General features: G+C 35.2%; 1 protein-coding gene across 4 annotated transcripts in view; it reads left to right on the top strand.

The window, feature by feature from the left end:
• LOC150108560 (serine/threonine-protein kinase ULK3-like) overlaps positions 1–18,261 on the top strand; it is a 268,335-nt gene that overhangs the window by 54,233 nt on the left and 195,841 nt on the right. For 2 of the 4 annotated variants that reach the window (XM_090415993.1, XM_090415992.1), the window contains exon 3: positions 13,431–13,551. The exons of 1 other annotated variant lie outside the window; for it this stretch is intronic. In XM_090415993.1, coding sequence (XP_090272119.1) covers positions 13,431–13,551 — 121 coding nt within the window. The remainder of the gene's footprint in view (positions 1–13,430; positions 13,552–18,261) is intronic. One more of the 4 variants, XM_090415994.1, reaches the window with a different exon arrangement.

Here is an 18,261-nt window from a genome sequence, read left to right as displayed (position 1 = left end):
ACCCCCATCTGTGTCTATCCTCTGCAGCAGTCACCAAACTTCCACTTTCATCCATTAACAATGTCTTACCATAATCATTCTTCCTTCTACTTGCCAAAAAAAAACTCAAAAAAACACAAGAGTTTTTCTTGGCCTGATTTTCTAATTTCTGTTCATACTGCACTTTTGTTGTCCTTACTAACTGAGTTACTCTCCTGCCCTGCTCTTTATATTCTTCATGCAACTGACATTACTATTATTCATCTTGTGCTGCCTCCAAGTGCTTTCTTCTTTCAGATTTCATGCATAATCTTCTAATTCATCCATTTTACAGCTACCTTATTCAGCCTTTTGACCTTCAGACATTGATGCTGTTATGCATTTCTTTGTCAGTTTCCCAAACAGCATTTATTTCCTTACTGCTCAACTCCTCATTTCATGCTATTGCTCCAAGCTGTTTTCTAAGCTTGACATAATCACCAGCCTTGTAGTTCCATATATAGCCTTTCCTTACAGAAGTCTTTATATGGCTAGCATCAACCTAGGCGATCACTTCATGATCATTCTCACCTACTGGAGGGAAGTTCAAAATCTCACTCACAATTACATCCTCTGATAAAATGATCAGATCTAAAACCTCTCAGTCCTCCCATGCCCTCCTTTACATACTGCCTGAGATGTCTCTCCAGAACTTGAGAAATTCATTTTCCTTATTCCCAAATGCTGTCTCTTCATTCCAATCTACACGTTTCCTTGTTCACTAACTGATTATACATTTCTTCATCACCACCCTCCACATTTCCTGAATATCTCTTCCTGTTGACCTCCACCTCACACCACACTGTCTCAAAACCATTACCACTATTTCCCCTCTTTCATGTCTACCTTATGTGGACATAATTCTCTTCCTATCATCATCAGCAGCACTCCTCCCCCCCTCTTGTCTCCATCCACATAAAAAACACTGAAACACATAGCCTTCCATTTCCATTCTTGTTAGGATATCTTCATTCAACAATGTTTCACTTATTCCAACAATTTTGGAGAGAATAAACTCAATTAATGAAACAATTTCATCTCCCTTATTTCTGATACTCCTGGCATTTGTCAATAAACACAGCAGTTCACTTTTATGTCCATAACTAGGCCTACCCAAGCCACTTGTTGGTTGTGAATTCCCACCACACCTGCTTTTGTCCAATCACCTTTATTACTACTTACCACATATATCTGCTCAGTCTCAACTATCCCACTTGCATCCCAATCTATTCCATTTCTGTGCTGATCAACCCCATATATACATTTACTATTCCCATCGTCCACTCTCCCTATGCTATGTCTCCCTATCCACCTGGTATTCCTCCCCCCCATTTTTTTGTTCCCTCTTGCCTTCCCATTCTTCCTATCCACCTGGTATTTCCCCCCATTTTCTTGTTCCTCTTGACTTCCCATTCTCTCTTCGTCTCTCACAGACTGTTACTGTTTCCATTGCCAAGTACTTCAGTCTCTTCTGTATCACTCTCCTGATCTTTCACTTCACCTCTTACTTCTGATCTCTTTCTTGCATCACACACTGCACTTTCACTTAGCAACAGTTTCTTCAGTTCACTTACTCCAAAGCCATTCAAACGAAATCCTTCACATCTGTATAATTCCATTCTTCACTCAAATACATGCCATACATCCATAAACTGCATTCCTTTCTCACACAGCTCTGTCAGCATGCCATTCATGATTCTGGCTCTCTGTCTGGACTCATCATTGTCATACCTCAGCAACACACTGACAACCTTTCCCAGTATACTGTTATTTTTCACTCTCCTCAATAATCTTCTAATATCTACTCTTACATTCTCCTTATGTCCTTCTATATATATGTATTTTTTTTTTTTTCATTTTGAATTCACAACTATACTTAATCTGGTTTCCTGGAACTTTAACAGTATTATCTCAGCTGTGACTAAGACATGTGAAAGTATGTCTCATTATTGTGTTCATATTTTGAATATTGTAACTGGTTCTTTTTCTCACTCTTCTTGAATGATGCTCATGTTATAGTGAGCAAAATATATAGGAGTAATTATCAAATTCTGATTTCCTTTATATGTGTTAAACTGTTTTTTTTAAAAGTATCATTATGTCTTCCACATGTTTCTATAAAATATCTAGAAAAAGAATGCCTTTCTTCCATCTTGCTGTTGACAGCATCCAGGTCTTTAGATGAGATTCATGTAGAGTTGACTTGCAGTGTACCAAATTCATTAGGTCCACAGGAACAGTTTACAGCAGATATCTTGCTATAGGAATTTTTTTAATGTAGCATTGTATCTGTGTTCATTAGTCTAAATGAGTGCCGTCCACCTTGTGGCCCATAGAATGAAATTTTGCAGTTATAAATGAAGAATCAACTAAATTTCATTTTTGAATTTTTCTTTCCTATTTTATCATTTCTTATAGAACATTCTGCTGTTCCTAAGTTGCATCAACCAAAAGTGTACAATTATAAGTTTGCTATATTACAGTTTTATTGAATGTAATTAATGTTTTCTTCATTGCAAAGTAATTGTGCATTCCTTCAGCTATATACTCTTTGTTTCTGACTGCTTGATTGCAGCTTTGTACACATGGTGTGATCTAATGTTTAACACTGTATACAATATGCTTTTATGCTGCAGTTATTTTAAACAAAATGCAAACTTTTATATAAACGAAAGTAGAAAAGTTATAAGGTTATTTTTATTAATAAATTTAATCACATTTTTATGTTATTTGAATTATAAATTATGTTACAGCTATTGTATGCATTTGTTAATTTCTCTGGAAAATCTGGCAACTAAAACCACTGAATGGTGTGAATCTACAAAATCTGTTTTTTGTGCATTACGTGGATTTTTGAAAGTTGGTATAAACTGTTTCTGGCTTAGGAAAAATTCCAAAATTATTCTAAATTTCTTCAAAATACATAAAAGCTTGTAGCTTCCAAGCAAATGAGAATGTCTGTAGCTAATTAAAAAATAAACAAATAAATAAAAAATAAAAAAAAGAGAAGCATTGAGACAGAATATTGTGAATTTCAAGAATGATGGGAGAGGATTTGTTTCCCTTGCATCAAGGAAAACAGTACTGTTTGATTTCTTTTCAGACCAGCAGTTAACAAAGAATATAATCTTAAGAGATATTATATTCTTTACATAATACAAGATATTTTAATTATACAGATGGATGCTGAATCATTTCAGTCAAGAATTTGAAAAATTAATTCACATAGAAAAGGAATACATTTACATATGTAACAAAAACTGAAGAAGCATCTCCAACCTCCTTATTTGCTGATTCTAAAAGAGTAGCTAAGACAAAGAAACCATTCTCTTCTCTGATGTAAATTTAATTTAAAATGCTCTATTGACATGGATAAAGCTTTTGGGGAAGAAGAACTAGCTAAAAAGTTTGTTCATCAAAATATAGGTTGCCATGTGACAGAGATAGACAAACATGTTAATAGTACACTAGAAAATGTGATTCAGAACTGTTCTTATTTTTCTATGGCATTAGATGAGTACTGATGTCTCTGATACTAATCAAATGCTAATAATTAATAACTTTAATTTTTCTGAGGGGGGCTTTCAAAATTGACCTCATTACATAGAACATGCAAAGGAGAAGGCATTTATAACCAACTTAAATCTGCTATAACAGAATATGGCAGGTTTGACAAATGCACTGCCACTGTGACTTACAGATACCAGTGTAAGACTTGAGAAAATACTGAACTTACTGGTTTACTGAAAAGAGATGGAATCAAATCTCAAATGTTGCATTACATTGTTCACCAACAAGCATTCTGTAGGTGTTCATTGGGACAATCTAATACAGTGGACAAGTTAGTGAAAAGTAATGAATTTAATTTGAGGCAGCAACTGTTCTAGTAAATTCAAGACATTTTTAGATGAAGTTGATGCTGGATATTGTGGCCCACTTCTGCACAATCAAATACATTGGTTGATTGCTGGAAAATGTTTAGTGAGAATTTTCTAACTAGAAGAAATGTTCTCCCTTTTTATTGAAAGAAATAAAATGTGGATACCCAGTGATGTTGCTTTCCTAAGTGTTATCATGTAGCATTTTAATGCATTAAATATTGCTCTGCACGGGGGAAAGACCATAATATCTTTAATCTTTACGGTTTACAGTCACATAGCTGGTTTTTGTAACAAGCTGCCATTCTTAAAAGCAAATCTAGAAAGGAACAATTTGACTCTCTTCAAATCATGCAAGGTGCTTTTTTTATGAATGACAATGCTTAATGAAACACTGGATTTGAAGTATTTGTTCCTCAGCTCAACACTCTGATTAAGAAGTTTGGTGACAGGTATAAACTATTTGATGAACTCAAACCAAGCATACTTCTATTCAGCAATCCATTGAATGTTGTACTTTGAAAGCACAAATCCCATTTATCATAATCATATTCCTGATATGTACCCTCAGGGAGGATACATATCAGGTAGTTCTACATGAAAAAGTTACATCATTACTAACTTCTAATCAATTTTCCTCTATAATATAGCAAATGTCAAGATTCCAACATTATCAGATCTTATATTTCTGTCTTTTCAGGCACTTTTTATTGTATCAATCCATCTACATCTTGGTCTTCCTCTGTGCTTTTTCCTGGCAACTGGGCAAAGAACACTTGTTTTACTAATCTTTTCTCTCCAATTCTGCTTAAGTGACCATACACCCGAGATTAGCACCACTAACTATGGCAAGTTCTTTCCTAATTAATTTAATTCAATTATTGTATAATGATACAACGGCTGTGAGTCCCCTTTACGGGGATGTACGGCACCATCTCAGTTCCTCCAAATTTTATCTGGGCTCAGAACCGTCATAGCTGATGAATCAGGCCTATGGATGGGTCAGTATTCCTGACTGTAATCCGTGTGCGTGCACTGGACCAGTTTGCCTGCTTGCAGGATAAAACACCCCAGATAAACTGACAGAAAAAACCCTGCTGTCCATGCCCAAGACTGGCTCACTTGGCTATGGCTGAGGAAGATCCTTAAGCTCCTCGCATCATCGACAAGAATCTAACCTAGGACACTCCTTCCCCAGGCATATGGTTGCGAAAAACAAAGTCACTAGGCTAACTGTGTGGACAGTTCTTTCCTAATATCCTCATTTTTAATGCGATACTGCCATCTGTTTACTGTACTAATCTTTCTCAGAATGCTCATATCTGTGGTCTCCAGTCTTTGATCAAGTGTTTTATTTCTAACCCAGCTCTCAGATCTATAAGTTAAGCTTGGTTTGAACGCTGCCTTGTATACAACTATCCCATATAAATATATTCAGCTGACTTCCTGCCCTACCAGCTTTACTAATTCTGTTGTCTATTTCCATATTTAATTTACCATCTTCACTAAAAATTGTGCCTAAATAGCTGAAATGTTTTATTCGTTCATCATTCAGAATACATTGATGTTTTCAATGTTTTTGCCTATTTTCATTGTCTTTGTCTTGTTATTGCTGATTTTCATACCTTAGTTATTACAACAGTTATTCAATTTAGCCAGGGAATCTCGCAGACTTGTACTGGATTTATTCAGAAGTATAACATTGTCTACATAAAGTAAAGAGCTAAGATTAACATTGAAAATTTTGAGATCAGATTTAATGCCACTTACCTTCATAATGTGATCTATACAGATAATGGATAACAGTGAAGATAATATGCACTCTTGTCGCGCACACATAATTTATCATGAAACCATCTTCCTGTACCTCCTTCAATTCTAACTGTTGACTTCTTCTTCTTCTTGGCTTTCCGTATTAGGCAGTTGTTTGCCTATAATGTTTCCAAGGGTTTAAAAAGTCTTCTTGTTAATTATGGATAATCTAACTGTTGACTTACAGCGTAAATAGCTGATTATTAATTGACTTAAGGAATTCACAACGTACACTGGAATATAAATTAAATTAAACTTTAATATATATTTCCAATATTTCGGTAACGTGCTTGTTATAATGTTCCATTTACACCTTATAGCTCTAGAGAAGAGCTTAGTTCTCTATATAACAGTAGTGTTTTGAAGAGCTTTACCTCTTGGCACCCTGTCATATGCCTTTTCCAGATCTATGAAACTTAAATGCAAATCCTTGTTCTATTCCCAAGATTTCTGAACTATTTATCTTCAAGTGAAAATCTGATCCTGACTACCTCTATTTTATTATTATTATTATGAGCTACTCCATGGAGTCCTTAGGCTTATCAAAGGAGGCCCTAAATATTATGCCATGCATTCTCGAACGTTCATGTGGTATCTATCATACTTTGCTTTGAACTCCTTCACAGTCATGGCATCCACAATAGACTCTGGCAACCTATTCCACTCATTCACCACTCTCCAAGCAAAAAATCTAGTTCTAACACCCTTGCTAACTACACTCTTGCTCAGTTTCCAAGGATGGCCCCTCATTTTCCCATCACCATACATGTTCTGAAAAATTTCCTCTGTATTAATCTTTAATTTAAAAAAAATATTCAGTAATTTGTATATCTCAATCATATCACCCTTTTTCCACCTCTCAACCAATTTCAGCGCCACAAATCTTCAGCCTGTCTTCATAAGATTCATTCCATATACCTGCTACCATCTTGGTCACTCACCTTAAGATGCTCTCCTCATCATTGCTAAGAAACCCAGATGACCAGATCTGCATGCAGTAGTCCAGATGGGTGTCGTATCAAGTCTCGATAAAGAGGAATAATAACCTGCTTGTCTCTGCTTGTTAAAGTATTCTTCGGTTACCAAGTAATATAATGAAGTGCTTTAGTCACTTTCACAACGTGCCCTCTAAACTTTAACTCCCTATCCTCTAATATCCCCAGTTCTGGTGTACAGTTTCATCAATGTGGTATAGAGCTGGTAATCTTTCACCTGAAAATGCATAACTTCAAACTTTGCCACATTAAACTGACATTCAATTCCCCTTTGCTCAGACAGCCAGTCTATTCAAAATCATCTTGCAAAATTTTAACATCAGCATCTGTATTAACTATTGCTCTACCTGATTTTGCAAACAGCTGAATAGTTCCTCTCAGATCCTTTCTATATCATTAATGGACAAATTAAATAGTAGTGGCCCAATAGTAGTGGGCCACTATCCATCCATCAACTACCCACTTCACCAACTTTATATTCAACTTATGTGCTACAATTTATTGATTAGAATTCCATGCGGCATCTTGTCAAAAGCTTTTGCAAATTTGGCAGTATCACTGTAAGTCCATTACCTTTATTCAACTCAGCTGTGACCGTATTAAAAATGTGTGCAAGTTACTGAGGCACAACCTACCTTTCACAAAACCTGTTTGTCCTCCAGCTCTCTTAATCAACTTCAGTACCTAGAAACAACTCCTGATATGCTGATTGCTCAGTAATTTGCTACTGCAGTCTTGGAGCCTCCTTAATGCAATGGAACTATTTTCTCTTCTTTCCACTCCCTTGGGCTGACCCAGAGCCAAGACTTAGATTAAACAATGTGGTTAAAGGCACTGACAATTCCTGGCACCTTCTCCTAAAACTTGAGCTGGTATACCATCTAATCCTGTAGCTGTTTTCACATCAGGGTTTTGTAATATGCTATGGACTTCCATTTCATTTTCCATTTCCAACTCAGTTTCCATATAAGTCTTTGCTTCTCTCTTGCAAAGTGTTCACTTAGTAATTCTACAGTTTTGTCTGATTCAGATGCCTTCCTACCATGGGCATTCATTAAAATCATTTTGCCATAAACACTCTCTTTTTTTTTTTTTTTTTTTTACTTACAATATACCGAAAGAACTCTTTGGGATTATCTTTGGCCTGCACTGTTAATTTTCTTTCATACTCTTCTTTTGCCTTTCTTCCAACACACTGGTTTTCCTTCTGGCCTGTGCATTATACTGCCCATGTGCCTGCTGGTCATCCTTCTCCTTGAATTCCATCTGCAATTTTTTATTTTTATTTTTTATATCCAGCTTAATGATAATATTCATCCATTTAACTCTCACTTGATTTATTCTCCTGACTCTAGGTATACAGTCTGCAATTATTTCCCTCCAATATTCCTTTACTACTTCCCTTGTACTATCAACATCCAGCCTTTGCAGTTTCACATTCTAGGAGGTTGCTTGATCGGTGCCATTACTTACCAGTCCTGTAATTTCACATATATCCCTTCTTAACTGACAATTTCACACATTTAGCTACCTCTCAGGTCAAGACTATATGATTACTCTCGCCAGTTGGTGGCAATCTGGTTATATTGGTTATAGATAAATTCTCTGATGCAGTTACTAGATCTAGCACTTTCTCTAGTATATTCCATCACATGTTGCCTCAGGTAATTATTCCTTAATAACTGCATAAATTCCATTCCTTCCTACATGTGTCCAATCTAGGTTCCCATATTTGAAATCCTCAATAATTACTCATCCTCCACTAATTGAGCTTATTTGCCAATGCATGCTATCCCCCTTCATCCTTTCCATCTCCTGGTTTATAGAAGCATCCAACTTTGTCTTTTTATTGCTGATTTTCATACCATATTTATTACAACAGTTATTCGATTTAGTTAAGGAATTCCCAAGATTTCTCAGCTATGTCTTAAAGTGAAAATCTGATTCTGACTGCATTTATTTTACCTGAATCCAGCTTGTTCTTCACCAAGCTTCTCTTCCATAGTTTATCTTATCTGTTTCTCAATATACTTGCATAAATCTTAGCAGGAACACTCAGTAGGAAAATATCTCTGCAATTCTCACATTCAGTTAGTTTATTTCTCATATTTTGGAAATATTTATGAAAATGTTTATCTTATGTTTGGAAATGTTTAATTGGGCAATGTCCCAGGCAGCATGGCTTTTCATGTTGTTGCACTATCACTGTCTTTTGGTTTAAGCCAGTACAGAATATACACTATGTTAACAAAAGTATTTGGAAACCTAGTTGTGTATAAAAAAAAATGCATTTTAATTACATTTCTAGTACTGAGTGGGACCCCACCTTTTGGCCTGAATGATAGCAACTATCATCCATCGGGCATGCGTTTAACCAATATCTGATATGTCACAAAAGGAATATTTTTCCATTCCTCGCACAAAGCTACTCCCGTTGCCTATGCTGATGATGGCTGCTGTGGTCTGAAGCGAATTGATTGTTCTAATTCATCCCAAAGATGTTCGATGTGGTTGAGGTCTGTATTCTGAGCTGGCCAGTCCAATACTTCGATGTTGTTTTGTGGACACCAGTCTTGGACATGCAGTTCATTATGGTATGGAACATTGTAGTGCTGAAACATGCAACGGTCACTGCCAAAGTATTTCCACAGTGTGAGAAGCATGAATTGTCCAGGATGTAGCCATTAGACCTCATGGTTATCCATCTGATTTTTTTTTTTTTTAAATTTGATTTTTATGGTACAAAGACATCATAGTCATACTGTGCCAGGACATAGATTATGGCAGTACATATGATAAATGGTTAGTAGGACAATCACAACATCCATGCCCTTCGCAGGATTTTAATCTACAGCCTCTTAACTGGAGAGCAGATACACTAACCACTCAGCCAACCAGGCCGGTCCATCCATCTGAAATACCCCAATACAATTACCGAGCCTCCACCAAACTTGACATTTGGAATTCATTTTAGAAATTTTGGACTTTATAATCTTGTTATAAATAACTATTTTAATTTCCCGATGTTTCAACCTTCATATTAAGGTCATCATCTGGAGTATATACAAGGACAAGCTGAGTTACATTTCACACAGTAAGCTAAAGAAACAATGATTTGATCACCGGTTATTCTACTGGCTTGACCTATAGTGAAAAAAAAAATACAGATAAAATTACAAATTAATTAATTATTTAGAAACTACATCAAAGCTAAATTCTATTTAAGATAACATGAGAGAAACATTCTTTCTTATAGATAGTTTTCTTACAGTAACAATGATGTCCTATTTTTAACATTATAATTGTTATATTAGATTTAGGATTCTGGATTATCTCCAGTCTTGTTTATAGTTAACTCTTAGGGAGAAAGGTTCCGTGGGTAGAATATGTGCCTTCCATATGCCTGGGATTTTTAGACCATCATTATTGTTCAGATTGGGGTGGTTGATAAGAATCTCACAGGCTTCCTTAAATTTGAGTTCATACCATGTTTTGGTGTGATGTAAACAACTGGCGCTTTTCCAATCAATTCTATGTAAAGTGTTCAGGACATGATCAGAAAGACCAGCTTCACCATAGTTATTGTATTTAATGTGTTGCTTATGTTCCTTTTGTCTGATAGGAATTGTGCGTTCTGTTTCCCCTATATATGGTAGATTACAGGTGCAATAAATACGGTATACTCCAGGGTTGATCAGCAGAGGGAGTGGTCTTTGGATAAGTTGAGTAAGCTTTTTAATTTTGCAGGAGGTTTAAAGGTGGCTTTGAGGTTGTGTTTCTGTAGTATTCTGTTTATTTTATCTGATGTCCCTTTAATGTAAGGAATGGTTATAGTTTTATTGTAGTCTGGTTTATCTTTGTTTTTTATTTAGGTCTTGTAGAGAATTTTGTTAATAGTGTTTTAGCTGTAACTATTTTTTAGAAAAGTATTGCTGATAACTTTAAATTCATCTTTCAGCACTTGTTCATTGGAGCAGATCTTCAAAGCCCTGTTTTTTTAGAGTATTAATGACATCTAGTTTTTATGTTGGGTGGTGGTAGGAGTTTATGTGTATATATTGGCCAGTATGTGTCAGTTTTCTGTAAACCGACAAACGCAAACAGTTCACAGTAGATTGAAAAACAGAACACACTTCTGTTTCTAGATACACTTGTCACACCTCTTCCTTCTGGCATTCTTTCCTTCACTGTTTACTGGAAACCGACACATACTGGCCAATATATACACATAAACTCCTACCACCACCCAACACATAAACTAGGTGTCATTAATACTCTGAAAAACAGGGCTTTGAAGATCTGCTCCAATGAACAAGCACTGAAAGAAGAATTTATCAGCAATTTTCTAAAAAATGGTTACAGCCAAAACACTATTAACAAAATTCTCTACAAGACCTAAATAAAAAAAAATAAAGATAAACCAGACTACAATAAAACTATAGCAATTCCTTACATTAAAGGGGCATCAGATAAAATAAACAGAATACTTCAGAAATACAACCTCAAAGCCACCTTTAAACCTTCTGCAAAATTAAAAAGCTTACTCAACTCATCCAAAGACCCACTCCCTCCGCTGGCCAACCCTGGAGTATACTGTATTTATTGCACTTGTAATCTACCATATATAGGGGAAACAGGATGCACAATTCCTATCAGACAAAAGCAACATAAACGACACATTAAATATAATAACTATGGTGAAGCTGGCCTTTCTGATCATGCCCAGAAAACACTTTACATAGAATTGACTGAAAAAGCACCGGTTGTTTACATCACACCAAAACATGGTATGAACTCAAATTTAAGGAAGCCTGTGCGATTATTACCAACCACCCCAATCTGAACAATAATGATGGTCTAAAAATCCCAAGCATATTGAAGGCACATATTCTACCCACGGAACCTTTCGCCCTAAGAGTTAACTATAAACAGGACTGTAGATAATCCTGAATCCTAAATCTAATATAACAATTGTAATGTTAAAAATAGGACATCATTGTTACTGTAAGAAAACTATCTATAAGAAAGAATGTTTCTCTCATGTTATCTTAAATAGAATTTAGCTTTGATGTAGTTTCTAAATAATTAATTAATTTGTAATTTTATCTGTATTTTTTTTTTTTTTTTTTTTCACTAGAGTCAAGCCAGTAGAATGACTGGTGATCAAATCATTGTTTCTTTAGCTTACTGTGTGAAATATAACTCAGCTTGTCCTTGTATATTTGTATATACTCCAGATGATGACCTTAATATGAAGGTTGAAACGTCAGGAAATTAAAATAGTTATTTATAACGTGGTTGTAAAGTCCATAATTTCTAAAATGAACGCTGATCACCATGCAACACTAAAAGAAAGGATGATGTTTGGAATGAAGCAATCTTGCTGGAATCATTCCCTAGGTAATCTCCACATATGGAAGCATCATTCTTCGCTCCACAGAATCCTTTTCTAATCATCTACATTCCAGGAATGATGTGAAAGACATGTGCAAACATTGTTTGGCATTGAGAATGGTGAAGTGCGACTTGTTCATAGCATCTTTGTTGTGGTAACCTAAGACATGCAACTCTCTGCAGACAGTTCTAGTGCTGAAATATGTACCGGCAGCATTTTCCAAGTTAACCGGGATGTTCCTCGTTGATGACGTGTGGGATGCTCAAACATTCTTAGAAAGAGCTCATTTATCTCAGTTAGTCAGTGTAGGTGGCCTCACAGGGCATCTATGAAGGGCATAAGCAGTGGTGGATTTTGATATACCAAGACAGGTATCAATGTCACTGGCAGAAAGACCACTAATGACACCCAACTACCTTCCCACATTGGAACTCTCAGTTCAGCTGAAACATGGCATCTTGACATTGAGTATAGTGCAAAACATGGCACCACATCCCCAGTCTGTTCTCTGTATTCTTTAATAGGCTACATTGTGATCTCCTAGTTATCTAACTTTGATCCTTAAGCAAACATACTGTAATTTTTTATTCATTTTTATTCTTAAAATTCATTCTTCTATTTATGATAAAGCCCTCACTGCCAAAACTGGGTGTAAACTCTAATGAAATAAGCAATTTAGTGATCTTTAATTTTATATTTTGACATGGGAATGTTCTCATTAATTTATTTAAGCAAAACACCTGGATGCTTTGTTGCCTTTTTTTTTTTTTTTCTCTTTCAGATCAGACTATATCTGTACATTAAACTAAAAATTTGCATAATGTATAAAAATATCTGATGCTATCAAGAGAAAATGTGGGCAAAAATTTTCCATCTAGATTTATTTAAATAAGTTAATGTGTTATTGATAAATTTAAATAAGTTAGATTATTTGTATTGATTGTCACTCATGATAAAGTTATCTCAAAAAATTGTTGATTTTATTTAGTATTGTTTTTCTTTATGTTTAACCACCCAACTGGCCATCATGTGTATGCACATGAAAGTTACCATGGATGCAAATTGTAATACCTATTGTAATACTATACCATTGATGTTACATTGAGATATATGATGGTCGCGAAGTGTATGAGGAGTGATGTATTTCATTCGTATTGATGTTGATGCGGTTAAAGCATCTTTCATTGTAATAACTTAGCTATATTCCAGATGATTATAATTAATCTCTTGTATTTTTTTTTAATTGCACCAATTTTAACTAGCAAGATAAAATTAATGTCATCATATTTAATATCATAATATCAAATATTATTCATTTGTATCAATTTGCAGTGGGATAGCAACTATATATATCTTATATTAGAATATTCTAGTGGTGGAGATTTGTCACAGTTTATACGGAAAAGACGTCGCTTACCTGAACTAGTTGTACAACAGTTTCTTCAGCAACTTGGTAATCTCATTTTTAATGCAAATATTTAAATATTATATTTTACTTTATTGATGAAACTAATTATATCTATATTACAGTCTGTGAAAAAAAGATAACTTTCAATGTTAATTGGTAATGATACATTATAACTTTAATGTAATTTTAGTCAGGTGTGTTTGCATTTCAAAGTTATCAGATCAAAGCACTTTTTCAGAATAACAGTTAATGGGAGGGGGGGACACTGGTAGGAACAAGGTCATCCAGACATATGGTGTGAAAGTTGAGTTTGTTAACTGGTGCAGATTTTACCAAGATAGTTTGTTGCTGGGAATGCTATATATGTGTGGGTGAATGTGGCAGATGTGTTTGTTGAAAGGTTAAATAAGAGAAGTGAGAGAGAGAGAGTGAGGGTCTGTAGAAAATGTGATATGTTAATAGATTACAGTGATTTGAATGAAGGTATGGAACCAGAAGTGAACAATATTAGACAAAAGGCGAGAGGAAATAATGGATGTAAGACTAAGAATGATAGCCAGAAGAGAATATGAGAATGGAGAATGTGATTCTAAATATGGGAATGATAAAAAAGGAAAACTGGGTCTAATTATGGAAGCAGAGGTGTGGCTGACTGATGAAGCAATAACTGGTGTGACTGTAGAAATGGAAGCAAATCTGACTGGCAAAGTAATAGTGTGAGCGATTACTGTAATGCAAGAGTTAAAGAATGAAATGATTAAGATGAGGAATGAATTAAGGCACATACAGAATGAAATTAGACATATGGTAGATATGAATGTAAGAGTGCAAAAGAAGAAGTAGAGAATGACTTAAATATAGCACTATCGTGCCCATTTAGGTTGGGTGTGCTGTTGTGTGGCTTATGTAACTCACACTACAAAATTGACCATATGATTGCATTGTTATTGATGCATGAAAGTTTAAAGAGTTCCTAGTGCATCAGCTCTCATCTTAATTGGTCCAATGCAATTAATTGTAGGATAAGTTTAAATAGTTTATCAATTAATATAATTTTAAATATGGAAAACATAAAGGTCAAAATGAACAATAGCTATGCTTCATGCATGCTGTTTATGAGAGAAGCACAAAGGGTTTATGCTTCGTGGTGATCTTAGATTATCATTGGCAAATACCAGAGCGAGATCCAGATGATTTGAATTTTGATATGATTTTTAAATACAGCCATATGATACGCAAAGAAATCGGAAAAAGTAATCATTTGGGAAATTATTATTTTTCCGGATTGAACCAAAGAAAGGCTGAAATAACTCATTTTACGTACTTATTTATACATAAGTTCCAACCTCCTTCGACTATAATCAATCATACAATCCACAAAAGCTCTGGCAGAAAACGGTACATTCAGTAGATTGTCAGCACTATTTCCCATTGTAAATATAGAAAAAAAAGTTCTAAATTATTTATAGAAAATTGCTTGTTGGTTATTCTACTTGAAAATTTAGAACACGGATATAATTCTTATATCTGTATCCTAAACATGTCAGTTTCACATTTCATGCACAAAAAGATGAAACTCTGAAACAAACACAGCAATTCATAACAAATGACAGTGTATCTCTGCCACTGATTTCTAGGTGCTATTGTCTCAGCACTTGCCCTCCTTCACCTTCTGGGCAATTTAAAAAAAAAAACACTGGAATGCTAAGAATTTGACCTGCTGCACCATCTGCACATCTTTTCAAATGGCTCAAAGGTGTATATATTTGTGACCACACACACACACACACACACACCTGGGCTATAACGTGAATGTGATGCATTGTTTACACATTGAAAAGTGTCCTCTTCATGAAGCGTTAGTATATTGTGTTTAATTTTAGGCATTATGAAGCCAGGAAACAATTAGAGGAGTCTTGAACAGAAATAAATACAAAAATATAATATCGATGATAGGTGTGCGGTGCACACCTATCATCGATATATTGGTCAAATTCAGTTGAAGATCGGCACACACACGAAGACGATTTCTGTATTTTGTTTTTATTTGAAGGAGTGAAGAAAATCCTTTCTCACAAAGATAGGTTGTAGAGAACTATCCATCTATTTATCCCAATGGCTTTAACAGGCCTTTAAGGCCCACAACCTTCCAAGCATGCTTGGATTTCGTAACCGAAATACGAGGATAGAATGGTCATTCCTATGCCTCAAGGTATTCTTGGCTGTATCCCTGTGTGTTCACAGGCCGGTTTGCCTGCTTGCGGGATGAAAACACCAGATAAACTGGCGGAAAAAACCCTACAGCCCGCGCCCAAGACCGGCTAACTTGGCTATGGCTGAGGAAGATCCTTCAGCTCGTCACGTCTCCGACGAGAATCGAACCTAGGACACTCCTTCCCCAGGTATATGGTTGCAAAGCGCAAAGCCACTAGGCTAACCATGCAGACGGTTGTAGAGAACTGCATGATGATTTTCAATGCGTCTTCAGATAATTCAGGAAATTCACTTCTCACTGAAGGCGAGATCCAAAATCGAGCCAAACCAAGATCATGGAATTGCATTTTAAGTCCACTGTCACTTGAAAGCTCAGTTAACTGTTTTTTTTTTTTCAATAACAAAAGGTCGTTCTCATGACTGCAAGCATGAAATGGATCGCGAACCTACAGAAATTTCTTATAAAAGTTATTTGGAAAATATGTTTCAAAATTTCGTTTCAGATTTTTGAGGTGGTTACAAACCCTTTCCAGAAACTCAGAATCAACAAAAATATCATTTTCCATTAAAAAGGAGGATTCCAATGTTGGAAAAGGTGCAAATTGTCTGCCTTTTACATAATTAATTCGTAAAATCAGTTTTTTCTTAAATGTGCCTTTATTTTGTCGTAGGCATCAAGAACAGTTAAAGAATTTCCATGAAGGGAGAGATTTAGTTAATTTAATTTCGAAAAAAATGTCTGAAAGATAGGATAGTGTTGATAACTATGCTTCGTCAACAAGGAGTGATGCAAAATCAGAATTACGTTCATTTACAAATAATAAAACCTTGTGCCTTAATTGAAATAACCTTGTTAGTACTTTGTCCCTGGAAAGCCAGCAAATTTCAGAATGAAGCAAAAGTTGTATATATGTTCACTGCCCATTTCATCGTCGCAGAGTACTGAAAATAACCTGTTATTTAACAGTCGAGCTTTAATAAAATTAATTAGCTTTACAGCGTTATATAGCACAGTTTTAAATTCTGGTGGCATTCCTTGGGAGGCTAACACTTCCCTATGTATGAAACAATGTACCCAATTCATATCTGGAGCTACTTCCTTGACCATAGAAACAATTTGCTATGCCTGCCTGTAAGGACACGAGCTCCATCCAAACAGAAGCCTATACATTTTTCCCACTGGATCCCTTAGTTTATTATGTAATTATTAAGAGTGTGAAATATTTCTGGCAAAATTCTACAAAACAGATTATCATCATGAATGTTGTTATCATGTGCATATCTTATGTAGCATATTAACTGCGCATCACTTGTAACATCAGTAGTCTCGTCCATTTGTAATGCATAATAAGGGTTCTTCTTAACTCTTTCGATTAACTGAGATTCTACGTCACCTGCCATATCATTAATTCTGTGACCGACAGTGTTATTTGAAAGAGGAATCAAATCAACATCTTTTAGTAACTTGTTGCCGACCATCGTTTTTACCACATCTTTTATAGCTGGAAGTAGCAAATTTTCCCCAATAGAACGAGGTTTCCCTGTTTTTGCTATGCGCTAACTTAAGAGATAGGATGCTTCCAGTGCCTTGCTATTAACGGAACCCATGGCCGAAACTATATCTTTCCCATGATTTAATGTCCTAAGCGTTGCTGAAAAAATTCAATTGGCTTATTTCTCACATCACAATGTTTAGTTTCTGAATGTTGTCAGACTTTTGCAGGTTTCATGCACTCATTCGACAACACTTCATAACACATTGAGGTTTTTGTTCACTTTCATCTCCACACCAAGTAAACCCGAATTCCAAATATGAACTGTTATATTTCCTAATGTATTTTTTCTTTCAACTACTTGTTTCTTCTTCTTTAATAGTATCAGATTTACTCGCCGTTACAGCACTTGTATCACAATTAGGGTTAGCATCACCTGTTTCATTTGCCCTTCTTTTCAAAGTCCTAGTTTTAAGCCACTTTTCCATTATTAAAAAACGTTTCCGAAAAATATATAAATATATAATACTGGGGGTTAACTAAGGACACACTTTGTCCAAGTATCACTTAGCACTTCTCAAGATATACTGAGCCTTGGTTGAAGGAGGGAAACCTTCAGTAATAAAAATCAATAAACAACAAGCTATTGGTTGAAATGTGGATAACACATGTTCACTTCAAATCTGACAAAACAGCAAGGGAAGGCAGAAGCAATAAAACTATATTATTTTTCACTTCACCCCTCTTTTATTATTGTCATTCTGCTGCTACAAATTTAGTGGCAGAATGACGAATAATAAAAAGGGTGAAGTGAACAACAATATACTTTTATTGCTTCCGCCTTTGAACATTCTGACGATATTTGTTGTTTTTTTAAGTCTCCATTTGATTTCAATAATTTTTACTTATTCAATTTTAATTTGTTTAGATAATTAAAAAATATGTATTTATTTAATTAAAGTCTGGCTGCAGACCACCTGTGGTCCACTGACCACAGGTTGAGAAACACTGACATAGTGGATTTTGGTATGCTGAAACAGGTAGCAAC

This window comes from Typopeltis vanoorti, chromosome 3, assembly GCF_054136105.1.
Source record: "Typopeltis vanoorti isolate ZY-2024b chromosome 3, IOZ_Tvanoo_1.0, whole genome shotgun sequence".
NCBI lineage: Eukaryota > Metazoa > Arthropoda > Arachnida > Uropygi > Thelyphonidae > Typopeltis > Typopeltis vanoorti.
This window is presented reverse-complemented; position numbering and strand designations above follow the sequence as displayed.